Consider the following 26,542-nt stretch of genomic DNA (forward strand, 5'->3'; position numbering starts at 1 on the left):
AAAATAATAAGAAGAAAATTAAGAATACAATTAAAATTAATTTGATGATAATTATTATTAGTAATAATTTGATTAAGATAATCAAAATTAATAAAAACAGAAAGAATAATAAAAGTAAAAAGAAACAAATAAAAGAGAAAAAATTTAAGAAGAAAATGATATATTGCAATAAAAAAATCAATAAAAAGAACAATAACAAAATTAAAATTAAAAAGAAAAAGAATTAAATATGTAATAAGAGAAATAATAATAATATATGCAATAATAACAATAATAATAAAAACAATAATAATTATAATAATAGTAATAATAATAATATTAATAATAATAATAATAAAAATAAATAAAATAATAATAATAGTAATTATAATAATAATAATAATTGTAATAATAAAAGTAAATATAATAAGATATATTATTATAATAATAATAATACTAATAGTAACAATAAAAGTAAGTATAAAATTAAAAGCAATAATAATAAAAAATATAATAACAATAACAATAACAATAACAATAACAATAACAATAACAATAACAATAACAATAACAATAACAATAACAATAACAATAACAATAACAATAACAATAACAATAACAATAACAATAACAATAACAATAACAATAACAATAACAATAACAATAACAATAACAATAACAATAACAATAACAATAACAATAACAATAACAATAACAATAACAATAACAATAACAATAACAATAACAATAACAATAACAATAATAATAATAATAATAATAATAATAATAATAATAATAATAATAATAATAATAATAATATAAGAAAGATACTAATTAAAATGATAACTAATCAAATTATTAAAGCTATTTACCTCCATAATCATCTATGCCTTTTGATCAAGATCCTCTCGGCTCTTTAGCTAAAAAGAATGAATAATGTATTTTTTAAAATAATGAAATATGGAATACTGGATTATTATAAAACATATAAACAAATTTTATTAATAATAATGATATATGGCAAACATAAAATACTAATAATGATTTTATAAATAATTAAGATAATGATTTGTTTAATTAATTTAATTAATAAACTTAAGTATAAACATAAGAAATAACTTAATAATAATAAAAAAAATAAGGAGAAGAAATAGATCTTTTTAGCGATTTTTATGGAAATTATTAATAATCAAATAATAATTAATAGTCAAATATATAATAAACATAATTATAATAATAAAATTTAAATAATATTTATAATCCAAAACCTTAACCAATTTAAAACAATAAAAATTAAAATGAACTTGATTTTGATTTATTATTTGGATCTGATGATACAAAAAATAATAATATTTAATTACAATAAAATCAAAGCATATAATCATAATAACAATAAATGCAACAGATATAACCATAATAATAGCTAATAAATAGTCAAAAACAATAATTACAAATAAATAATACAAATAATGCTTCATAAATTCCAATAGAATTACATTTAAAAAATCATAATTAAAATAAGTAATCATTAAATTAATTAACTACAGGAATAGGCGCTGCAACTATAGCAGCTGAAACAAAATTAGCATTAACAAATAATTTAAATGATAATTAATAAAAAAATTAGCAATAGTAACCTTAGAATTAATTAACTTAGCAAAATGATTAAATATAATAACCATAAAGAAAAAAAAGCATTACTTTAAACACTAGCAATACCTAATTTATATAAGAAAAATAATGTAAAAAAAGTGTACTTACAGTTGTAGGTGCAAAAAGCGATGTAAAAGTCTAAATATAAAGCTTTTAAGTTATATAAGGTTCACTTTTAAAATAACCTTATGCAATATATCATATCACGACTATGCCTTTTAATTGGAGTGTGAAAAGACACAACAGTGATTTTTTATGGTTGAAAAATATACTTGTAAAAGTACATCCTGGAATTGCCATACCACCTTTACCTGAAAAAACAATAAAAACTATGGATGATAAATTAGCTACTAGAAGAAAAATATATTTTTAATGTTTTTTAGAGGAAATATTAAATGATGAATAATTAAAATCTTCTAAATATCTTACTGATTTTTTATCTATTTCTGATGAAAAATTACTTAAATAAAGATAAAAAGAAACCGAAAAATTTAATTAACCGAAAAATCTAAATGAAATAGAAACTATTATTGGAAAAGTATTAATTACTGTATATACATATATATAAATATTTAATTTTTTAAAGTATTTTACAAATAAAAATCCTGAATGTCAAAATTAATCAGTTATTATTGATTCCTTTCTGACATAAAATGATATTTTATATGATAAACTTAAATTATTATCAAAATAATTATAATAGGGTTATAATTAAATATAGCAAGCTTTTTATTAAATTGGCGATGTATTTTCTTAACTATTTAGTAATGTACAATTCTTTAATTAAAAAGCTTTTGAAGAATGCTAAGTAAAGGATTTAGAAGAAGTCTATAAAATTATGAATAATATATATGTTAAATAAGCATATTAAATTTAAAATTAATAAAAACTGTTTGAAAATAATTTTTATAATTATTTTAAATTTCATAAAGATAGTTTAAATGGATTAAAAGATATAGTAAAAATTAGAAACGATTTAAATGCCGCATTAACAAAAAAAACAGGTTATCTTATATATTAATTTTTAATTAAAAATTTTTTTGTAATTAATAAAGACAATGGTAGTTAAGGAGGAATGTTTAACAACATTTTTGGAAAAAGCAAAGAAACAGTATATTAACCATCTAAAGTATAAAAAAATAAATATTTATTTATTTAAAATAACATTTTTATCGAAGATATTAAAAGAACTTGAAGATTAAACAGGATACTATAATTAACAAATGATTACTAATTGTAAATAAATATTAAAACATAGGAGCATTAAATATTCTTGATCATTTCTCTGATTATCTAACTATAATTAAAAGAAATATAAAATGAAGTAAATAATATATATAATTAAAATAAATATAAAAAATATATGAATAGATATATAAATATATATATATATATATATATTATTTATATAATTATATTTACACATATTTTTATTTTTATAATTATTTATATTATCATTTTTATTATATTTTATTTTTTTAATTAGATTTAAACGTGTTGGGATGATATAATTTCTGATTTTAGATCAATAACATGTGGCCATGGAACAATAAATAAATATGAAATATTAAAAAAAGTAGCATGAATTATAATACCTTCTACTATTATTTTGTTTTATTTTTTTTATGTTTTATCAATTTTGAAAACATAATCAATATAAAAAAATATTAGTAAAATGGATAATTTTTTTTTTCTTATACATTTTTTTAAATATAAATTAATAAAAATTTAACTAATTTTATTCTATAATTAAAAATATATATATATATATATATATATATATTTTTTTTATTTTGTTTTAAATATAATTCTTATTATTATTTATTATTTTTATGTCAAATAAAGTTTTATCATTTTTTAAATAATTAAATAATAAAAATGTTTAAAATTATCTCTAAAATTTTTATTTTAAAAATGTTGAAATATATTAATTTTTTGTAATTAAATATAAATATAAAAAATATCTTTATTTAGTGTTTAATTTTATTTTTAAACATAGACAAACAATAAAACATAAATAATTTCACTATTTTTTAAAAAAATATTTTAATAAAAATTTGTAAAAGGATATCTCAATCTTATTTTACTTTTTTATTTCTGCAGCTTGAAGAAGAGCTACCCATAAGATAAAAAAGACCAGCTATAATAGAAACATTTTTTAAAACCGTTGCAAGTGCATTTTAATCTTAGTTATTTTCAAGTAAAGTTGGCAAAGTTTATAAAACTGTGTTTGCTATAATTCCTAAAGTTACTAAAAAAGGAACTATTTTGCAATTGCTTAGTAAAATTAAAGAACTCAAAATATATAAACCAGCTACAACATATCTAGCTTCTTCATAGTATTATTAATAATCTTAAATTATAGCTAATTAAGGTACTTTTATTGATAATTTTGTTAAAGATGTGTTAAAATCTTATCTAGAATTATGTCTGTAAAACAATAAACCTCCTTGAATACATAAAGAAAGAACTAAAATAAATTTACCTAGGCCTACGAGCATTTTTAATTTTTTTTTAATTTTTTATTTTTTTAATTTTTTTATTTATAAATTATATTTTTTATATATGTTCTCAATTAAAAAAAAAGATATATGTTTATTTTTGTAAAATAAGTAATTTTTAGTATAAAATATGTTTATAACGTGGAATCATATATTTTATTATTATTAATACAAATTTATTTTAATTAAGAATATAATATTTGAATTAAATATTTTTTTTTTAAATTAAATTACTAATCATAAGCTTGTAAAAAATTAACTAAATTTAAGTTATTATTATAAGTAATTATATATAAATATAATATTAATATTGAAATGTAGTAATTGAATAAAAAATATCTATTCTATTTAAATAATAATGCTTATTATATATTTAAATTATTAACTTTATTTTTTATTTTTTAATATATTAATTAAATTTGCAATCAGAAGTTTAAATTTTTTTTATAAAAATAAATAATAAAAATAAAAATTTAAAAAAATTTGTTCGAAAAAAAATATAAATAAATATGTTTTTTAATGTATTATTATTTAAAAATTTTATTAATAAAAAAATTAAAAAATATTATATAATAAATTTATTATTTATGATAATAAAAAAAATTAAAATTAAAATTTTTAAATTATTATTTAAAATTAAATAATAAATATTAATGAATTTTTATCTAAAATAAATAAAGATTCAAAGTATTGTGTTTTTATGTACATTTTGAAAATATATTATATATAATTATTCTTGTTAAATAAAAAATTATTATTTAATAAATAAATTTTGGAAATGGAAATGGAAATGAATAAGTAATTATAAATAAAAAAAAAAAAAAAATAGTAAATATATAATAAATAAATAAGAATAAAAATAAAATAACTTTTATAAAAAAAAACTAATAATAATAAAAAAAAAAAAAATTAAAAATAATAGTAAAATTAATAAAAAATAGAAATAATAATAATATAAATAATATATATATAATAATAATAATAAAAATAATAATAATAAAAATAATAATAATATAATAAATTAAATTAAATTAAACTTTATTTTATATGAATTGAATTGAATTTATTTTTATTAAATAGATACTAATTGAATATTTTTAATTATATTAAATTAATTTGTATTTAATTAAATATTAATATTATAATTTAATATTACTTTAAATTGTATTTATAATAATAATTTAATTAATTATAATAAATATATATTTCTTAATTATAGTTTAATAATATTGTCATAATTAATTTTTTTACAATTAATATTTTATAACTTATTAAAAAATGGTTATTGATCACTAATATTTACGTATATTTTCTTTTTTTATTTATATTATATCATAATTTTTTTTAATTTTTTTTTTAAAATTATTTATTTAAGATACTAAATGTCTATTACTTATGATTAATATAATTAATTACGTAAAGTGCCTGCTGTACCAATTTAAGCATGAAAAACTAGATTTACAAAAGATTTATTCAGATTATAAGGCACTTTAGTTAAGCACTATATTTAATTCTTTATACTAATCATAGTTTTTATTTGAACTTATAAAAAAGTTGTTTTGTAAGATGTAATATATATAATTTATAATATAATTAATTTATTTTTATATAAAAAGTGATTTTTCATATTACGATGAATTTCATATATTAGTATTATTTATAATTACTTAATAATAAGAACACCATCATTAACAAATTAGATAAATTCATATTTGAAGTAAATTAAATTTTTTAAAAATTTATTATTTATAATTATAAATATTGGATGTTTAAGTAAAATTCCTGATAATTTAAATTCTTATTCATACTTTAAAATACAATTATAAATTATTCAATCATAGCTGAAGTAATTCTTTTGCTTAAGGATTCGAAAATGCCTAAACCTTATTGAAAATAAATTTCATTTGTATAAATTATTATCAGAATAGCTTTTTTTTATAAAATTATTATGATTATAGTATGAAAGCTGTTAATTTTTACCTGTAATCACCGGTTCTCTAAAAATAACAAAAAATATACTTATTGAATATATTTTACTGATTAGAGTTATGAGAGATCCTGATATTTATATTTTTTTTAAAAAAAATTACTACTTTTTAATGCCTTTTCTTAAGATTTATTAATGAATGAAAAAATAATATTTATATATCTTTAGTAATAATTAATATATTTATTAAATTGAAAATTTAGAATAAGTAATACACTAAAGCCTATTTCTGGTTTACAGTCAATAGAAACTTTTGTAATAAAAATAATATATTTATTCGACATTATGAAAGTTCGCTTTAGTGTAATGTTAGTTTGCCGTCTGAAAGTAGAAAAACAGAATATTATGAAAATTCGGCAAAAACAATGATTATATTAAGAAAAGTAGGAGATCAAGATTTTGGTTATTAAAATGTATATTAAATTCGAAATGCAAAACTACAGGTGAATTATTAAGAGAATTTAATTTTTTTATTTATTAATGGCAAAATGGTTTACCCTCATCAATAATAAGAAATGCAAATAGAATTGGATTAAATCCGATCCTGGAACCCAAACAAAAGAAAGTGGATTTTTTTGATAGTCTAGTAGATGGTCTATGGATAGAAATATGAATACAGTATTAGATAATAATATGACATTTTGCTTAGATAATTTAAAAAGAATAAAACTTAGGTAAAAATTAAGAATGTTTTCTGAAGTTTAAGATTTAGCTATGGAAAGTCCTATATCCTGAAACAGTAAGTATATGTGGAATAGTTTATTTATCTTATGAAGATTCGGGATGTGCTTATTATGTAAAAATTTGGGCTAAGTAAAATGCTTACATTAAAAATGACGCAATTAATAATTAGATTTTAGTAAATTTCAGAGTTAACTAAATGATTTTATAAACCAATTTAATTGACAGCTAACATATTTGATCTCTTATTAGCTTTATTATAATAGTTAAATGTAGGAAATTATGAATCTGAATATGAAATACTTTAAAAAATCAATTAGTGTATTCCTTTTAAATTAATTTTGATAATAGGAAGTTAATTAATATAAAATTTGAATTTAAATTATATTTATATCAAATAAATAATCAATTACAACTAACTTATACATGCATACATTGATGTTGAGTATGTATATTTTTAAATATCATGTCGAATATAAGCCAGTTAGTAAAATATAATACTTTTAAAAATAATGTGACCTTATATTATTCTTCAATCTTTATTTATGAGAATTTTGTAAAAACAATATATTCTGTGAATGATAAATAATTATTTCTATGATAAATAAATTCCATTATTATATTTTATTAAATTTTTAATTTTTGAAAGCTTATATTACAATTAACTTTTGTATTCAACTATATTTTTATCAAATATAATTTAAATTATTTTAATAAAAATTTATAATTAAAAGATAATTATTTAAAATATGAATAAAAAGCAATAAATCATTTTTATAAAAATAAATTTTATATTTGTATAATTAATAAAGGGTATAAAATTAAGATAAAACATATTAAAAAAATGTAATAATTTATTATATCAATTTATCTAACTGTGAATAGAATAGAAAATCAAATATACTGACGGATTCATACTTTTTTGTCTTTTAATATAAATATTTTTGATTTAATTTGAAATTATTATTTGCGATTTGTATTTTTTTTTAAACTTATATTACAAACAAAAATATATATATATAGTATTATTTTAAATGAAAAAAAATATATATAGTATTGTTTTAAATAAAAATAAATAAATATATTTATGAACATCTAGTATAAAAATATTAATAATCAAATGGCAAATTTTTAAATATATATTAAATATAAAATCATTTGTTTATAAGCAATAAATTTTTATTTATATAATAAAAACATATGACTTTAGAAATAATTTTATGATAAAATTATAAGAATAATTAAACAAAATGATTTTTATCAATTAAAAAATATAAATTATTAAATTATAAAAATACCTATAATCATATTATATTTACAAAAGTGTTATTATACATTAATTAATATTTATAAAAAATAAAATTATTATTTTTTAAAAGGTGTAATATTAGAATTTATAATTACATAAATTTTTAACTCATTTTTATATTAATTTATATAATTATAATTTTTTTATAATCATAAATTATAAAAACGAATCACTAAATATGTACATAATTATTATTTTGAAAATAAAGATTAGTATATATGAATAAAACAACATTTAAACATTAATAAATACCAATTTTTTATTACATTTTATATTAATAATTTTTATTTATTAAATTAAATCTAAATTTTATTTACTAAATTAATTCTTATAAAAAAGAAATTAATTTATTTGCTAAATTAATCCTTTTTAAAAATAAATAATTAAATTTTACTTAACTATTTTTAAAACTATTGTTTTTATTACAATTAAAAAAATAAATTATAATTTAATCATTTTTTTAAAATTATTTTCATTAAAAAAAACTATTTTAAAATGGATTCTTTTACTGGCCTACCAAAAAAATAAATGACAATGGAATAAATAGTAATAATCTATTTTAAAAACTAAAAATATTAAATATAATTAAATTTATTATCTAAATCTTAAAATATTATAAATATATTTGTTTATTAATGATTTTTAAAAAAGGATAAAATGTTAAATGTATAACTAAATTTAATGCAATAAGATTATGAATTATGTACAAAATACGAGAATAAAATTAGAAATTAATAAGAATAAATAATATTAAGAGGAAGATTTGAAAAAGCAGAAACAGATGATGGAACTAAATTTTAAGATGATGAAGATTTAATCGAGTAGAAAAAAACATTGAATGATATTACAAATAAATTAAATGAATAAAATAATAATTTTAATAATAATTAAAATTAATAAAATACCTATCAAGATGATTAATAGAATGATGAAAATAAAAATAATAATTATTAGTAAATTAATGATGATAATAATTGTCTTTTTGATGATAATGATGAATATGATGATGTATTTTTATTAAATTATCACATTCTTAATTAAAAATAATAATTTATTTAATTTTATTTTTAAAGTTTTAATAAGCTTCTTAAGTTGATTTTTAAAAATAAAAGAATAAGAAGAAAACAAATTAAAAGAAAATAATTATGTTCATGAAGAAAGAAGAGAGTATGATTTTTAAAAAATTAAAGAAATAATGAACTCTTTTAATTTAAAAGCTCCAGATTGGGCAAATGAGTAATTTAATAATATATTTAAATTGATAATTAAATAAAAAAAAATTAAATATAAATTAGCCAAGAATAATGGAAAATAAAAATTAAAGATATTATAAAAGAATAAAATAGCATTTGAATATAATTTTTAGATAGATTTTGTTTAAATTTTATTTATATATTATTAAATTAGTGAAAATTTATTTTACATTTTTAATCATATTTATAATTTAAAGAAGCATCTTATAAATTTAATTTTCATTAAAATATAACATTTTACAATTAGTTTTATTATCAAAAATATAATTAATTATTTTATAGATTTATTTTTAAATAGTTATATATATTATTTAAAAAATTATTTTTTCGAATTATTTCAATTAATATATTAAAATGTATTTTATTTATAGAAGGAAATAAATAATTTATTATAAACAAGAACATTTATTTTTATTGTTTATTATAAAAATTAAGTATACATTTTTTAAATTAGTAAATTTTTAATTAATTATGTTGAACGAAAATATAAATAGAGAATATAAATCTATATGATTCGACAAAAATATCGAAACAAAGGTCAAATATCAAATATGAGTTATAATATTAAACCTTAGTTAATAGTATTTATATTATCTATGTGTTTAAAAAATCATTTGAAATAAAAATTAAATATAATTTTTAATTAGAATTATACATATTTTTTTAAATTTTTATATAAAAATATTATAAATGTTATATATTAACATTTATTTAAAGTAAAAATCATAATAATTTAATAACAATATTAATTTTACAAATAATTCATAATTATAACTTTTTTTTTTAACATAAAATAAATAAATTAGAAATTCATATTTTAATTAAATTAAAAATTATAATTTAATTATTCGAAGCTATAATCAAATAAGGATTTTTACTATGGTTTTAATTATGAGACAGTTATCTATTTATTGAAATTTAACTTTCTTAATCAAAAACAAATATATCAGATATTTGAGAATAAATTTATAATTTATCCAACTAAGCATTATTATGAATATCATAAGCACATATTATGCCATTATCTAAAAATAGAAAAAAAAATATATAAATAATCAGAAGAAATAACTAAAAATAAAATTTACTTTTATAAGCAATTAAAATAACATCTCCTTTTTCATTCAAACACATTTTTTTAGGAATACCATTTAGAGCAATTTATTTAATATTCTAAAAATAAATAAAGATTTTTTAAAAATAAAAAAATAAATAATACAATATGTTCTCTAAAATTTCGTATCTACACATAATCTTTGGTAAGATAATATATTTCATCTTTATCTTATTTAGAAAATAGGACTTGATTATCCGAGTCAAGATTATTTTATTATGTTTTATTAATTTTTAAATTATCAATTAAATAATATTCTAATTCATATATTTTTTCTAATTCTTCAATAGGCTTTACATTCCTTTTCAGTTATTTTCTATTCCAAATCTAAATCTTTCCATTTTTTGTGCAAACAGCAAAAAAGTTTAAAGGCTCAAATGGTGAAATATCTATATTAGCCAATTCAAAACCTAATGCATCACCTATTTTGTTCATTTATACTTAAAATTGATTATTAAAATCTAAAACCAAAATAAATAAATCTCCCAATGAATTACCCGCAATTAAATTTTTAGTTTCAGGTAAACATTTTAAACAGTTAACCTAAGATTAATTAGAGTTATTAATATTTAAAAAAACCTAACCCAATACATCATAAGAAACATAATTATAAAATCTAACAAATCCATCATTATAACCAGCAACAAGAATTTACAAATTTAAAAGAAAATCCATAACTAAGCATTCTTTTTTTGGTAAAAAAAATTCAGTTTTTTCTTCTATACTTTCTAATTCCCAAATTCTTATTGTTTAATCATTTGAACAAGAAAACAAATATCCATTTTGTTATGATTAACAAGAAGGTAAAAAGTTAACTTATCTTATTATTTTTTCAGATTAATGACTTCCACTAATCCTCACCAACTCATTTTCTTAGAAATCCAAAAGCCATAATGTACCGAATTTCGATAAAACAATTATATTTTCATCATTTTATTAATGTTTATTGTTGGAAAAAATAAAACCACTAGATGAATATGATACTGGAAACGCATCCAATGTAAATAATTAAGGGTTTGAACCTATTATCTAAGCTATTTTTTCTGAAAGAGGTATTTTGTGTTAGAGATCATTTTGATTCTTCATTTGAAATTTATAAATATTAACACTATTACTTATTAGTATTAAATTTTCTTCTACATATAAACATTCCGTTATGCTTTGATTTATAACATTTTAACATACACATGAACATATTCCTGTTCTTGTATCAAATATTAAGATAGCTCCCTATTTATTTTTATAAATTTTTATTTAATTATATATATATTACTAAAGAGGTCCCGACAAATAACAAATGTTAATTATCTAAAATCAAGTATAATAAGCAATTAAAGTTTCCTAATTATTATTTATTTTTTATTTCTGGTTCTTAAAATTCTAATGTCATTCGAGAATTCAATCTCCAAAATTAAACTTTTTATAAAAATAAAACTGCAAACTCTAAAGATCCTAAAGTTGCATTATTCCATTTAAAAGAAACAAAAGATTTTTCCAAAATACTGCAAGATATTAATTTTTAAGATGCTAATTCATAAACGTTTATCGTATTTTTTAGCATTTAGGATACCAATAAATAATTTGAACATGGAGATATTTCTAATAAAGAAGCGTTTTCTGTATTTATTTAGATAATTTGTTTATGAGAAATGCTATCAAAAATAATTGTATGATTACTGAAGGACAAATAATAAAATTTACAGTTCGGAGATATGTCTATTGAATTTATTTGTTAAGGAAAAATTAAAACTTTTTGTATTTTTTTTTGACTATTTATGTCATTTATAGTTAAAATATGGTCTAAATAAGTAATTATATATCTATATATTTTATTCCATATAAACTTTGATAAGGGAAATTTTAAAGAAGTTGAAAAACCAATTGTAGAATTCATTTAGAATATTTCGCCAGGTTTTCTTTAAAATAAAGTTATTCCTTCTATTTCTCCAGGATTATTACTTTATAATAATAAATCTTCTTCTTTTTAATTTTCTTATTATTTTAACATTTATACGTTCCTAAATTATTAATTTTAATGTAGATTTAATAACTAATTTTAATTTTAATTTTAATTTTATAATTATAATAGATGATTTTATTATAATTAATAAGAAACATTTATTTAATTACAATATTATTATTATTATTATAATTATTATTATTATTATTATTATTATTATTATTATATTTAATTATTATTTATATAAATATTATTATTTTAAAAATTATTTTTATTCTAATTTTAATTTTTACCTTATTCTATATCATTATTATATATAACATTTTTATTTTTTTAGTCATTAGTTGATTATATATTAATTTAATGTTCATTTTGTTATTTATTTTATTATTATATAAAATTATCTTTATTGTTTATTTGAATACTTGGTTCAAATATAAGTTTTTCTTCTTTGTCTTCAATTATCTTATTTTATTCATCTTCTTCAGCAGGTCTGTTTAATATAGGTTAACCAAGGAACTTCCAACAGTAAAGTGATTTATTTTCATTAGAAAATGCGAATACAAGATTTAATTCATCATTAGAAAAAACTATTTCTTATAGTTATTCTCCACAATTAAAAGCCTAAAAATAAGGTTCAAGTCCTCCTCTAAAATAATAATCATAAATTTTCATTAAAAATCTATTATTGAAATTTGATAAGATAAAAATAAAAGAGCTATTTTCAGAAATCGATAAATTATTTGCAAAAATATTATTTTGGTATTCTCTAAAAAGTAAAACCTATTTATTATTTTTAATTTTATATTTCTTTAATTTTCCATTTAGTGTAGTTATAAAAAGGTCTTCTTTTATAAAGGAAAATCTTATTTTTTAAATTTCCTCATTCGAATTTATACAGAATAATAAAACATAACTATTTTAGGAAAAAAAATTTATTTAAAATCCTCCTTAAACTAAAATAAAAAAATATTCACCTAATAAATCAAACTAAGCTTACATAAATTTATAATTTTCTTTGTTTAAAATTTCCTTAACACATTCAAATTCTTTATTAAAGAATGCCAACTTTTACCCATCTAAACTCAAAAATAATTTGTCTTGATTACTTATGTCTAAACTCAGAATTTTGTCTTTGTGGTTATCAAAATCTCTCAAAACACTAAAATTTTTTAGATCAAAAAGTCTCACATTTCCCCCTTCAAATCCACAAAGAAATCCTTAAAAATTTCGAAAAGTTGCTAGAGAACAAACTTATTTATCTAAACATTTAAACTCATAAATTTATTAAAAAAAAATGTTATTATTTGATTTTAATTTTAGTAAATCCCAAATTTTAATTGAATAATCTTCACTAATACTAATAATTTTCTTTGCATAACTATGATATTTCATATCCAAAATTTTTTCATTATGACTTCTTGTAATATACGCAATTTTTTTTTTTTCAATATTTAAAACTCCAATTGTACCATTTAAACAAGCGCAAACAATATAATTATTAGTCTATATTTTTTCTACTTAACTATCTAACTTTACTTCCAATAAAATTTCTGCAAAATCGCTTTTCCAAACTTTCAAAAGTCCATTATTTGCAGAAGTTATAATAAAATTCTCGTTTTTATCATTATCAAAATATACTCCTATGCTTTTTATGCTTTCCTAATGAATTAAAAATACACCCAGTAGTTCTTTTTATTAAACATCGATAATATACAAATTTCCTTTATTATTTACCACTAATGCTTTCTCTTCAGAAATTACAAAATCTGTAAAAATACTATCTCTTGCATGCTCACCTAAAAAAACAGAAGAATGTTATAAAATGCTTCCTTTTAAATTCCAAAATCTAACATTTTCTTTACCTATACTAATTATTCCTTTTTAAATATCTTTCCTATCTATAAAGCTTACTTTTGTTATATTTACTGTGCTTCCTACTTTACAGGTTACTGTATCTCCTTTTATAATTATTATTTTTTAATTTTTATATATATTTTATCGCTCATCATTTCCTACTAAGCATATATAAATATCATTTTTATAAAAGGCAGCATCTTATGATGTAATTTCATTTAATCCAGTATAATAAAAGCCTACTTTTTGCTATGTTTATACATTCCAATATGAAATTTAGTTCTTATCACTTGCTATTATTAAATTTTGATTATACAAACTATTAATGCATGTAATTTCTTATTTTTAAGAACTAAAAAAATATTATTGCTCACGAGTTTTCAAATCTTAAAGAATCAATGTACTCCCACTACTATAAGCAATATTAGTTTTTCCATAAGCAGAAAAGTTCGAATTTTTAAAAGTAAAACCTTAAATATGGGATAGTTCTAAAATAGGATGTGGCTTAAGGCTAAATTATTAATTATTTTTTTCGAATGTATTTTCTTAATAATATTCTATTAAAGGAATGTTTTATATGTTTTTATTTACATTTTCATCTTATTAAAACGGCTATGGTGGGATCTTTAGCATTTATTCTTCTTATTATTCTATATTTTATTAATTTTCTTCTTGTATATCTTTTGGTTACTTTTTCAATATAGATTTCAAAATTTTTTGTGCTTATTCAACTTTTTCCTTTTATACTTATTTTAATTTGTTTTCTTGTTCTTATTACTACAATTAAAAATTTTCTATGCTTTCATGCTAATAAGACATAAATATCCACTAATATTTTTCATAAAATGAAACGTCTTTTGGTAGTATAAAGTTAATTTCTTTTGGAATTGTTTCAATATTGTAAAGCATGTTTGATGTGTAAATGTTTTTGTATTTACAATTTGAACATAATTAAACTTTTATTATTTAATAGTCAATATTTTGATTGTATTCTTAGCAAAAATATTATAAGTATGAATATGAATCTATAATTAATATTGACCATTTATTAGGGATTTAAGTTAAATTTACTTAAAGATTATTTTCATTTACTTTCTTTTTTATTTTTAATATATATCTATAAAATTATTTTACTTTTATTTATTTATATAAATTTGAAAACGATATAGTAAATTTGAGCTATTTTATCGTAATAAGTTATATGAAATACGAAAATGAATCCTATTTAAACTTGTAATTGCAAATATATCTATTTTTTTGTATAATTAAAATAATTATTGAAATATTTTGAAAAATAATATATAACAATTCTATATAAATATAATAAATTTTGAAAAAAGAATAGTAAGTAATACATAATTTCCAATTAATTATAAAGAATTGCTTTATTTTTAAGTAATTGTTAAAAAATTATTTGTACAAACTTATCCTTCTACTTTTAATACTTTACGTCCTATTTCTTTATCCTTAAAATTTTTATTAATTATTTATTATTAATTTTTATTTAAATTTACTTATGAAGCAATTACACGACCTTATTTTTGATGATTTTTTAATTCTAAAACTTTAAATGTTTTAAAAACATCAACATATGGATTTTACCAAATAATATTATTAAAACTTTACATTTTGTAATAATAAAGAATTATTTATTATCTTTAATAAAAACTAAATATTTTAATATAATTTAAAATTATTTAAAATTATTTTAAAAATTAATTTTAAATATATCAATATATTGTAATATTTTTTTTATATTTATATAAATAAGATATAGAATTGATAAAAATATTACTAAAATAAGATTAAAATAAATGATTCGATTAAAAAAAGCAATAATACCAAATCAAATTTATACAAATTAATTATTTTTTTATACAAAATTAAATTATTTTTATTTAATCAAAAAAAAAAGTATTTAAAAGAATAATTTGATTACTTAGTATATATATTTATAAATTTTAAATTATATTACTTTTTCAATTTTTTTTTATTTTTATATAATTTTCTTAAAAACTCAATGAAATGAAAAATATCAATTACCTTTTTTTTGATTTAAATTTTAAAAAATTAAAGAAATAATAATAAAATCATATAAAAATAATAATTACTATTAAAATATTTATTAAAGTTAAATAAATGCTAATAACTAATTTTATTAATTAGTATATTTAATATTTAAGATTAATTTCAAACTTGTTTTATTTCTAACTTTTTTAACTTATCTTAATATTATTTAAATTAGATAATTGAATTTTAATAAAAAATACTACTTTATTAATCTAAATAATGCATTTATGAAATTAAGGATTGTTAATCATGTTTTTAATTTTAATGAATAATTTTATTTATTTTCAGAATAAAAAATTAAAATTTTCAAATCTTTAAAGCGATTTTTGAAGGTTCTTTCTCTTTATGTTAAATGAATCAAATCATCAATAGATTTAATAACAGATATAATTTTATTATTAAATTTATTTTCTTTTTATTTTTCCTTTAAAAATCAATATTGGAACTGATAAAATCATTGTTTATAATACTTTATACTTGTTTTTTATTTATATTATAATAATATTAATTTGTATTTTTTACCTATAAATAAGAATATACTTCCTAATTTGTCATTCATTTAATTAAAGTATTTATTATTTTAAATAATTTTAACTAAGTAAAATATGTGTTTTATAAAACTTTATAAAATTATAAAACATTTCAGAACTATTTTATAAATTTTAATTAATCTCGTAATTTTACATTAACCCTTTTTATCATGAATTTACACCTTCTTCTAAAAATTCCTATTTAAGATGAACTTTTAAATTAATAAGTAGAAAAGAAATAAAACCTATTGCTCAAAAATCAACTTATCAATTATATCCACAAGTTTAGAACACTATTTGAACTTTAAAATAAGGTTTACCAATGTGATATTGCATTTTATTGACTTTATAATTATTTTTGTGATTAATTCTTTTTTAAGATTTATAGATTTTTTAAATCCGAAATGAATATTTATATTTTTATTTTGATCTTTTATGTTAATAATTATCATGATTATCATGCTTTATTCAACTATGGCGAATTAAATTATTTTCATAAAAATTTTGATTCTTATAATTTAGAAATTATATATTATAATTTATTTTTAATTGAAGTATTTGCTTTTGATTTTTTTTTTAAAGAGTAATAAATTCCTAATTATCTTTATTGCAAAGGCTTAATTATCCGATATTCCATTACATGAACATACACAACCACTAGTATATCGCCTAATATTATTTTGTATTTATTTATAAATTATACTAAATCTTGAATCTTCTATTTTAAGCTGGGAATTTTATAGGCAAAAATATCTAGATTTTTATTTTGAAAAAAATAAAATATATTTGTTCTGCTTTTGTTCAATAATTTAAAGGAAAATTTGTAACTTATTTTTTATGTATTTTTTTTCTCCGTAATATTATAATGAATTAGTACACAGTATCTTGATTCAAATATTAATTAGAGACGCTGAAGTTTTTTTTTAAATGCAAAATTACTATTTAAATTTAATTTTACTAATTAAATTGTAAATAAGTTAATCTAATAATAAGCTCAATTAATAAAAAAAAAGCTAGAAAAAAAATGGATAATAACTTTTTTTATTTTTTGAAAAATTACACAAAAAATATGAATAAGCAATTAATAAAATATGATAAGAACTTAAAATTACTTAAAAGACAAGTTATTTGATTACATTTTATAAATTTTGGAGATGGAGATATTGCTTATTAATTATTTTAATTTTTTATAGAATTATAATTTAGAAAATTGTTTTAAGTTTTATATTATATTTATTAATTTTCTAAAAACTAAATAAAAATAATTAGGAAACAATAAAAATAATAGTTATTTTATATAAAAAATAAACTAAATTAAAGTATGTAGATTTAATTAAAATTACTACTTTTTATAATAGAATTATTAAAAACAAATTAATTAAACTTTTAGGATTAAAATAATAATATATGCTTATAAATATAGTATATTTTAAGCAAGTTATTATTATATAAATATATATTTTTTGTTTAAAATTAAAAATATAATTATCATTTATTTATATATTTATAAATAAATATAGATAATATGATAAATGTAAAGCAATTATTATTATTATTATTATTTATAGTTACTATAAATATTCAAAATAGTTTATTATATATTTTATAGTATATTTTATAATAAAATAACGCCTTTTGCAACAATATTTTATTTTCAGTATTTTTTAAGTTAAAAAATATCATTATGTAAGTAATTTTAATTACTTTTCTATTTATCAGATGTGATTGAAGTTTGCTAAGATATTCTAAATGAATTTGCTTATAAATTTTTATTTGCTGAATTTTATTCTTAGTTATTTTATTCAAATGTCTTATTTTTCTATTTTGAATTCTTTAATTTTTAATTTATTCCATTTAAAAATAAATGCAAATGTTTGGCTGACCTATTTTAAATTTAACAAGTTGTTTAAAATAATGCTTGTGATTATTAAAAGGCATTATAAAAATCAGAAGATTGTATAATATTTTTTTCATAAGCATATTTATATATATCTTTTGTTTACTTAAAATTATTTTAAGATGTGAAAAATATTTACTTATTTGATTAGTTAAATTATTTATCCTTTATTTTTTTTAATATGAAATTAAAATATAAAAATATATACATTTTAAAATTCATCTTACTCACTCTTAATATTAACTATTTATACTTTACTATTATTATTATTATTATTACTAGAAGGTTAATTTTAATTTTTGTTAGTAGATTTAGAATCAAATTATTTTTTGAAACAAACTTATTAGAAATTAATTTTAGAATTACTTAACGGTATAAATCTTTACCCATTATCAATCTAAGTAAACTTTTATTATAAACTTTTAGTTTATTTAGAATATTCATCATTAAAATTAGGATTCTTATTTAATAAATTTCCTCTATACTATTAATTTAAAAAATTAAGAATAGATTCCCTTTCATCAGATTTACAATAGAAATCTAATTATTTTTTTACTATATCTTTATCGGTTTTATAATTTTATTCTATTTTAGTTTTCCAAACATGTTACGCAATAGCTACTCTTTTATTAACTTCCATTCTTTTTAAAGACATTCCAAGATATTCTTATTAACATATTTTTTTTGATTCTTCATATTTAATATCTCTTGGAGAATATTTATCTTTCATAATAATTACTTTATTTTTATTGCTTTATTATTTATTACTCAATTATCTTTAAATTTATTTATTTTTTTAATCATCATTTTCTAATTAAATTTTATCAATTTAATTATTATCAGAAATTATTTTTTCCAAAATATTTACTAAATTTAACTTTCCAAACTTATATAAATATTTAATATTAATAATATCTAAAATCCTTAATGCATAAATTATTCTTCTAGCTTAGTTTTATTAATCATTAATTTTATAATCCCATTTTTCTGGTAAAGGATGATTTATATTATGAGAACCTACTAAATTTAAATCAGATTTATTCCAAATTTTAAAATAATAATCCAAACTACTAGTAATTAAATAATTTACATCTCCATTTAAAAAACTAAAGGAATTAATTTAATCATTATGAGCTTGAATACATGAACTAATTCTTAAATTTATATTTTTTTATATTTAAAGAAATTAATTACTATTATTATTTTATAAAAAATTTATTTTTGTTCGTATTAATGTAGGTTCATATACTAAATTTTATTAAGCTTTTTAAAAGTCTTCTATATTTTCTCTATATGGGTTATAATTAACTCTAGTATTTGAATGAGGAATAATCTTTATTTAATCATAATTTTATTGTATATTTAAAAAATTAAATTTTAATAAATATCCTTTGCTTGTAGTTACATAAAATTAAGCCTTTTTTACAATTTCACTATCCTCTTAGAATTCTATATCAGACAAAATAAAATTTACAAATCCTATATTATGAATAGATATATTTTTTTAAAAATACTAAGGGTTTTCTTTATTTATATTTTCATTTTATAAATTTTCATTAAATTTTTAGTTTTCGAATAATAATTCTTTAGTATAATTTTCAAATTAATTGATATTGTCATTACTAAAATAAATATTATTATAATATTCTTCCAAATTTTTTACTATATTTATATTTCCCAATTATATAAACTCGAATTATTAATTTTCTTTTTTTAAAAAATAAATAATATAAATAAAATTATCAGAAGTGGAAACCAATAATAATTAAAATCCATTTACAATACTCATTGCGGTAGGCTCTTAATTTTATTCAAATTAAAAACATCCTGCAAGTTTACCATATTCATAATCAAAAATATAAACCTTTTCGGAATTTATACTTGAGATAAAGAATACATTATGATAAACTGAAATTTCAATAATATTAACTCCCTTTTTTTGCATATATTAAAATAATAATAAAAAAAAAACCTTGCCATTTTTAATGTTTTAAATTAGTCTTTTTTTATCTGATTTGCTTCCATGAATTTTTTAAATAATAATTTAAGAATCATAGCCTACCGAAATTAATAATTTATTAGCATAGTCTATTTTAAGTATATTAACTTCATCTTAATGTCCTTTAAGATATTTTACTCTTTCTCCTTTATTTTATAAATCGTGTAAACTAATTTATCCTTTTTAGTTTCCCAAAATAAAGAATTGGCTTTATTATATTAATTTAAAAGATGTATATTCATCATCTTTATTTTCCATTAAACTTTTAAATTTAAATTTACATCTACCATTATGAATGTCATAAACTTTAATTTCTTTCATTGTACAGACAATAATTTCTTATCTTTAAAAATCACTTTCAACTTTAAGAGGAAATTAAAACTCTTATTATTATTATTTATTAAAAAATTTTTTATTTTAGTTGTTAAGAACAAAATTATTTAAATTAATATTATTGCTTCCTTTATCAAATTTAATTAAGTTCAGTCTATTTCCAATAACTCCTAAAAAGCCTTCAGTATATATATCCAAAATTAAATTAACATTTGCACATTTTTTGCTAATTATGGATTAAAAAGATGTGCATTTTAGGCTTTATATGCACTTTTGATTTCGGATATCCCACAGCTTTATTAACCCTTAATCATCACTAGAAACAATAATTGGTGTATTTTCAATTACTTAAATGCAACTAATCAATTATATATGTCCTTCTAATTTTCCAACTAATGTATATTCCATGTGCTCTGCGTTAATATTGTACAATGATATATTATTTTCATATCCGCTAGTTATTAAAATTTAAAAATCGTTAGAAAATACCATTTATTAAGCACCTTAAGTAGGTAATTCAATCATAAACAAATATTATTATTTTTCTAAATTACAAAATGTAATCTTTTTATCTGTAGAAGATATTGCTATGCATTATAAATAAGGCATTTCGACTATTTGTGTTATGTTACCTTATATATATTGAAACCTAACTGTGAATAATGTTGTCTCATTTAATATATCCCATGCATATATCTAATTACTATAATCAGTTGTTATCCAATAATCTAAATTTTCTAAATACCATATATTTGATTAATTATCTTATGTTAAACCATGTATAAAAAAATTTTTTTCGAATTTAAAATTGTCAACTAAATCCCAAAAACTAATACTGTAATTTTTCAAAACAGCTCCTATCTATTTATTAATTATTTTTTTAATTTTTTTTAAAAAATACTCTTAATTGTTTATTTGACCATGCCATATTAAATATTATTATATTTGGATTATCATTTCTATGACAATTTAAACTAATTAATTGCACTCTTTAACAATTTAAATCATAAAGTTATAATTTATCATCAAGACTATCTAAAACAATAACTTTTTTAATTTCCTTTGCATAAATAGCACTTTTATATATATAAACTTTTAGACATATATAATAATTTTTTAATAAAAGTATTTATAAATAATTTAATATATATAAATAAATAGTAATTACTTTAAAATTTATTTATTTTTATGAGTAATTGAATCAGATAATAAATTTCCTTATAAAAGTCTATTTATATTATGAGAATAATTATATTCATAAATAATTTAAGGATCTATGTCTTAGAAATTATTATTTTATTAACTTTTATTACTACGAAATTTATTAAGTGGTATATAGGCTTTTGTTTAGATTTAGAAAGCTTCGTTTTAAATATTTACTTTAAGACTTATTTTATCTGTTAAATCGTTAAAATTAATTTTATTTTAGTTATCATATATTGATTCTGATAAACTTTAAAAAAAATTTATTAATGCTAAAGTTAAATAAATTATTTCTTCTTATTTATGGTCCAAAACTTGCAAAAATAAATATACAAATTATATAATATCTAATGATTTTTTATCAAATTTTTATTTTAACTTTTCAAGAACATTCTTATCTAATACGGAAATAATATAATCTTAATTGATTTATTTAAATAAATTGATATTTTAATAATTTTAATAATTTATAATTTTCATTATAAAAGATTAAAAAGAAACAATTTATCCATTCAGTTTTAAAATATCTTAATTATCAACTAGACTAATTAAAATATTTGACATATTTTATTTATTATTTTAATTAAAATAAATAAGTATAAATATAAATGAAGTTAAGTTTTATATTTTAATATATAAATTAAAATATTTATAATATCTAAAATTCTATAGTAAAGAATAATAAAAAAAAATAGAAATCAATAAAATTAAAAAAAAAAAAAAACATGAAATTAAAATTATAAAATAATACAATAAAATAAATATAACGATAAATTAAAATTTTTAAAAATTAAAAATATTGAAATAAAAAATAAGTTTAATTTAATTTAATTTATTTATTTATTTATTTATTTATTTATTTATTTTTTTATTTATTTATTTTTATATTTATTTATTAATCAATTTAAATATATTTTTCTCCTCATTTATCAATTTTTTTTTTTTATTTTTAATCATTAATTATATTTATATTATATTAATTTTTTATTATTTACTTATTATTTAAGAATCTTTTATTATTATTACTTTTTTATTTTTTATCTTTTCTAAACATTTTTTTATTTATAAAATATTTACAGAAAATTTTTTTATAATATCCTTTATAATTATTTTATAATTTTTTTTTTTTTTTTTAATAATAATTATTATTAGATATTAATATTTATATTTTTTTTTATTTTAAAACAAGAATGAAAATTTATTTAATAAATATGTAAAATAACTTTTTTTAAATTAATAATAAATATACAATTTACAAAATAAATATTCAAAAATTATAAAATGAATAAAATATTGTATTATATATAAAAGAAAAAAAGTATAATTCAAAAATTTCATTTTGTGGATTTTTTTTTTATTTTTATCAACCAAATCTATATAATAAAAATGACATTTCTCCTATATAAAAATATATATAATGTTTTGAATCATGTGTAACTGAAGATCCAAATTATTTTCCAACAATACAATGCCAGTATTTTTCGTGTAATCTATCAAATTCATTTTTTATATACTAAGCCATATCTTTTTCGATTGAAAATCTATCTAATGCTTTCAATGCTATCTCGTAAGCATCTGCTTCCATATCTGTTGTCATATCTAATCCTTTAACACTAATTTTATTTCTATCATCTTTATTTTCCATATTTTTTTATATTTTATTTTTATTTATGTTTTTTTATTTAATAAAGCAAAATATATGACATTAATAATTAAATATTATATTTAAAAAAGAATAAAAAAACAATAAAATAAAAAGTATACAAAATTAATTGTTGATAAATATATATTAAAATAAAGAAAAAAAAAATAATAATAATAATAATAATTATATTAATAAAAAAAAAATTAAAATGCCTGTCAAAAGAAGAAATCACGGAAGAAACCAAAAAAATAGAGGACACACCAGAACTGTTGATTGCACTAACTGTGGTAGATAAGTAGCTAAAGATAAAGCAGTAAAAAGATACACTGTTAGAGATATCGTAGATGCCTCTTCTAAAAGAGATATCATTGCAGCCTTGGCTTTCTAAGGTGAAGCATATACAATTCCTAAGCTTTATTGCAAACTTTCATATTGTATTGCTTGTGCAATCCACAGCAGAGTTGTAAAAGTTAGATCTTCAGATGACAGAAGAGTTAGAGAACCACCCAAAAGAGTTATTAAAAAAGTAGACCCTGAAAAATAAGCATAAAAAGCTTAATGAAGCAAATGATTTTTTAAAACTTATAATTATTTCAGAAGAATATAAAATAATAATTTTTTTTCTTCTGATATTTTTTATTTATCTTTTTAAAAAAAGTTGTAACATTAAATATAATATTTAAATAATTTTTATAATTTTTTTTTAAAATTCATATTTCATCATTTTTTTATTTAAAAAATAAATCTGAATATATATTATAAAGAAAAAAATAATATTAAATAAAATATAAAATTATTATTGAAAATTAATATTTTTTTTCTTTATTTTTTTTAATTAAAAAAAAAATTATTAGATTATTAAAGTATAAACATTATTTTTTTATTAAATATTTTTAATTTATAGGTAATGTATAAAAAAATTTAACTTTTTTAAATAAATATAATAATAATTTAAATTTAATTTATTTATTTTTTATTTTATTTTAAAAACTTATTGTTTAAGTTTTATTTTTAAATATTAAAATATACAAACTATAAAATAATTTGCAATTATTAAATACAAAAATTAGATAATTTTAATTTATAAACAAAAAAAATAAGAATTAATATTATTAAATATTATAAATATATGACCGTTATTAAATATAATAAAAGTATAAATTCTCACTATAAATTTTTATTTGTGTATTATATTTAAATATATTTTTATAAAAATAAGTATGTTTTTTTACTAAATTTTTATATTATAATATGTTAATATATTCATTCTACATTTTTTAATAGATAAATGCCTTCTTAAATTTAAATTTGATTATTTTAATCACCATTTTATACTTAATTTTCTTAATATTAATAATTATTTTAATATTAATTATCTTAATATTAATCTTATTAATTTTCTTAAATATCGAATTGTTACTTTTCTTAAATTTCATCATCTTCTTATTGACAATCTATTTCCTACAAAATATTTTAATTATATTATTATTAAATATCTTAAGACAATTTATCGACTTGTTATTCAAAAGGTTATAAATTTTCGTCTTCATAATCTAATTTTTATTCACTTATATTTACTTTATCATCATTATTATTCAAATTACTTCCAATCTATACTTAATTTATTTCCTAATTATCATCATTATTCAAATAAATTTATTATTGAATATTATCTTCTTCTAAGTAATTCTCTATTTATATTTCTTCTTCTTATTGTTATTATGAAAATTAAACATTTGATACTTATATTTTTTAAATATTTTTTTCAATTAAACTATAATGCTCTTATTATTCTTAATAATAATTATCTTCTTAGTAACTTTCTTCTTCATTTTAAATATTTTCTTCTTCATTTTAAATATTTTCACCTTCTTAAATATTATATCCTTATATATTTACTTCCAAATTATTTTATTCTAAAATATTATTTTGCTCCAAATTATTTTCTTATTCTAAATTATTGTTTTCTTCTAAATCATTGATTTCTTCTTAAATATTATTTTCTTTTTTTAAATAATTATTTTCATTTAATATCTATTCGTAGTTATTTTCATTTTATAAATTTTATTACATTTATTATTTCTATTCTTAATAATCTTCCATATTTTTAAAATTTTGCTTTTCCTCTTCATTATTTTTTTTTTCTTATTTAAATTTATTATCATTTTAATTTTCTTCTTCATATTATCGCTCATCAATATTATTTTCTAATTTTTTTTCGTATTATAATAACACATCAATATTATTTTCTTATTTTTTTTCAATTTATTCTAAATATTTAATATTTCCTTATAACTATTATTAATTTTAAATATTATTTTAATCCTAATAGTAGTATTACTGATTTTTTTATTAAATTACTTAATTATCTTGATTTAGCTCTTTATTTTTTAAATCGTTTGTTTATAATTTATTATATTAAATATTTTTGTTTTATGTTTTTTATTAAGTTTCCTCATCTATCTCATATTAATTTTCGTTTTATTCTATTTATTATTAATTTTCTTCTTCTATTAAATTTTAATTTTCTTCTTATATTTATTTTTCTTATTTGTCTTATTATTTTTAGTTTCC

At 16.2% G+C, this 26,542-nt stretch overlaps 6 protein-coding genes across 6 annotated transcripts, besides 41 other annotated features; 2 read left to right on the top strand and 4 right to left on the bottom strand. All coding sequences in view use genetic code 6, as the record gives it.

Annotated features, from left to right (window-relative positions):
* Positions 1–227: 227 nt before the first annotated feature.
* Positions 228–280: a microsatellite.
* Positions 243–798: a microsatellite.
* Positions 261–796: a microsatellite.
* Positions 261–798: a microsatellite.
* Positions 492–796: a microsatellite.
* Positions 799–1,160: 362 nt separating the features above from the next.
* Positions 1,161–1,199: a microsatellite.
* Positions 1,200–1,333: 134 nt separating this feature from the next.
* Positions 1,334–1,399: a microsatellite.
* A 1,531-nt stretch (positions 1,400–2,930) lies between these two features.
* Positions 2,931–2,987: a microsatellite.
* Positions 2,983–3,033: a microsatellite.
* Positions 3,004–3,043: a microsatellite.
* Positions 3,044–3,056: 13 nt separating this feature from the next.
* Positions 3,057–3,110: a microsatellite.
* Positions 3,111–3,387: 277 nt separating this feature from the next.
* Positions 3,388–3,415: a microsatellite.
* Positions 3,416–3,704: 289 nt separating this feature from the next.
* IMG5_167630 (hypothetical protein) lies at positions 3,705–4,133 on the bottom strand (the record flags this gene model as incomplete). Its single annotated transcript, XM_004030042.1, has 2 exons — positions 3,705–3,985; positions 4,118–4,133. 2 exons carry the CDS (start codon positions 4,131–4,133, stop codon positions 3,705–3,707), a joined length of 297 nt encoding a protein of 98 aa, XP_004030090.1.
* Positions 4,134–4,140: 7 nt separating this feature from the next.
* Positions 4,141–4,177: a microsatellite.
* Positions 4,142–4,177: a microsatellite.
* Positions 4,143–4,177: a microsatellite.
* Positions 4,178–4,659: 482 nt separating this feature from the next.
* Positions 4,660–4,717: a microsatellite.
* Positions 4,718–4,937: 220 nt separating this feature from the next.
* Positions 4,938–5,160: a microsatellite.
* Positions 5,019–5,153: a microsatellite.
* A 92-nt stretch (positions 5,161–5,252) lies between the features above and the next one.
* Positions 5,253–5,288: a microsatellite.
* Positions 5,267–5,329: a microsatellite.
* Positions 5,330–5,702: 373 nt separating this feature from the next.
* Positions 5,703–5,735: a microsatellite.
* Positions 5,736–6,485: 750 nt separating this feature from the next.
* Positions 6,486–6,818, top strand: IMG5_167640 (hypothetical protein; the record flags this gene model as incomplete). Its single annotated transcript, XM_004030043.1, has 1 exon — positions 6,486–6,818. One exon carries the CDS (start codon positions 6,486–6,488, stop codon positions 6,816–6,818), a length of 333 nt encoding a protein of 110 aa, XP_004030091.1.
* Positions 6,819–7,806: 988 nt separating this feature from the next.
* Positions 7,807–7,885: a microsatellite.
* Positions 7,886–8,418: 533 nt separating this feature from the next.
* Positions 8,419–8,495: a microsatellite.
* A 1,666-nt stretch (positions 8,496–10,161) lies between these two features.
* Positions 10,162–10,210: a microsatellite.
* A 1,474-nt stretch (positions 10,211–11,684) lies between these two features.
* Positions 11,685–15,200, bottom strand: IMG5_167650 (hypothetical protein; the record flags this gene model as incomplete). The annotated part of the gene is made up of 1 exon (XM_004030044.1): positions 11,685–15,200. The coding sequence occupies one exon, from the start codon at positions 15,198–15,200 to the stop codon at positions 11,685–11,687; it is 3,516 nt and encodes a 1,171-aa protein (XP_004030092.1).
* Positions 12,526–12,551: a microsatellite.
* Positions 12,607–12,692: a microsatellite.
* Positions 12,650–12,709: a microsatellite.
* Positions 15,201–15,762: 562 nt separating the features above from the next.
* Positions 15,763–15,809: a microsatellite.
* Positions 15,810–15,964: 155 nt separating this feature from the next.
* Positions 15,965–16,017: a microsatellite.
* Positions 15,981–16,017: a microsatellite.
* A 125-nt stretch (positions 16,018–16,142) lies between these two features.
* Positions 16,143–16,187: a microsatellite.
* A 2,674-nt stretch (positions 16,188–18,861) lies between these two features.
* IMG5_167660 (hypothetical protein) lies at positions 18,862–22,803 on the bottom strand (the record flags this gene model as incomplete). Its single annotated transcript, XM_004030045.1, has 4 exons — positions 18,862–20,237; positions 20,412–21,981; positions 22,022–22,196; positions 22,289–22,803. 4 exons carry the CDS (start codon positions 22,801–22,803, stop codon positions 18,862–18,864), a joined length of 3,636 nt encoding a protein of 1,211 aa, XP_004030093.1.
* Positions 22,804–23,143: 340 nt separating this feature from the next.
* Positions 23,144–23,220: a microsatellite.
* Positions 23,221–23,404: 184 nt separating this feature from the next.
* Positions 23,405–23,447: a microsatellite.
* A 239-nt stretch (positions 23,448–23,686) lies between these two features.
* Positions 23,687–23,968, bottom strand: IMG5_167670 (neuronal nitric oxidse synthase protein inhibitor, putative; the record flags this gene model as incomplete). Its single annotated transcript, XM_004030046.1, has 1 exon — positions 23,687–23,968. One exon carries the CDS (start codon positions 23,966–23,968, stop codon positions 23,687–23,689), a length of 282 nt encoding a protein of 93 aa, XP_004030094.1.
* A 208-nt stretch (positions 23,969–24,176) lies between these two features.
* IMG5_167680 (hypothetical protein) lies at positions 24,177–24,660 on the top strand (the record flags this gene model as incomplete). Its single annotated transcript, XM_004030047.1, has 1 exon — positions 24,177–24,660. The coding sequence occupies one exon, from the start codon at positions 24,177–24,179 to the stop codon at positions 24,528–24,530; it is 354 nt and encodes a 117-aa protein (XP_004030095.1). The 3' UTR covers positions 24,531–24,660.
* A 625-nt stretch (positions 24,661–25,285) lies between these two features.
* Positions 25,286–25,357: a microsatellite.
* Positions 25,304–25,356: a microsatellite.
* Positions 25,323–25,365: a microsatellite.
* Positions 25,366–25,788: 423 nt separating this feature from the next.
* Positions 25,789–25,834: a microsatellite.
* Positions 25,795–25,840: a microsatellite.
* Positions 25,841–25,873: 33 nt separating this feature from the next.
* Positions 25,874–25,971: a microsatellite.
* Positions 25,874–25,993: a microsatellite.
* Positions 25,994–26,452: 459 nt separating this feature from the next.
* Positions 26,453–26,513: a microsatellite.
* Positions 26,514–26,542: the final 29 nt, after the last annotated feature.

This window comes from Ichthyophthirius multifiliis, assembly GCF_000220395.1.
Source record: "Ichthyophthirius multifiliis unplaced genomic scaffold scaff_1120509251245, whole genome shotgun sequence".
Taxonomy (NCBI): Eukaryota; Ciliophora; class Oligohymenophorea; order Hymenostomatida; genus Ichthyophthirius; species Ichthyophthirius multifiliis.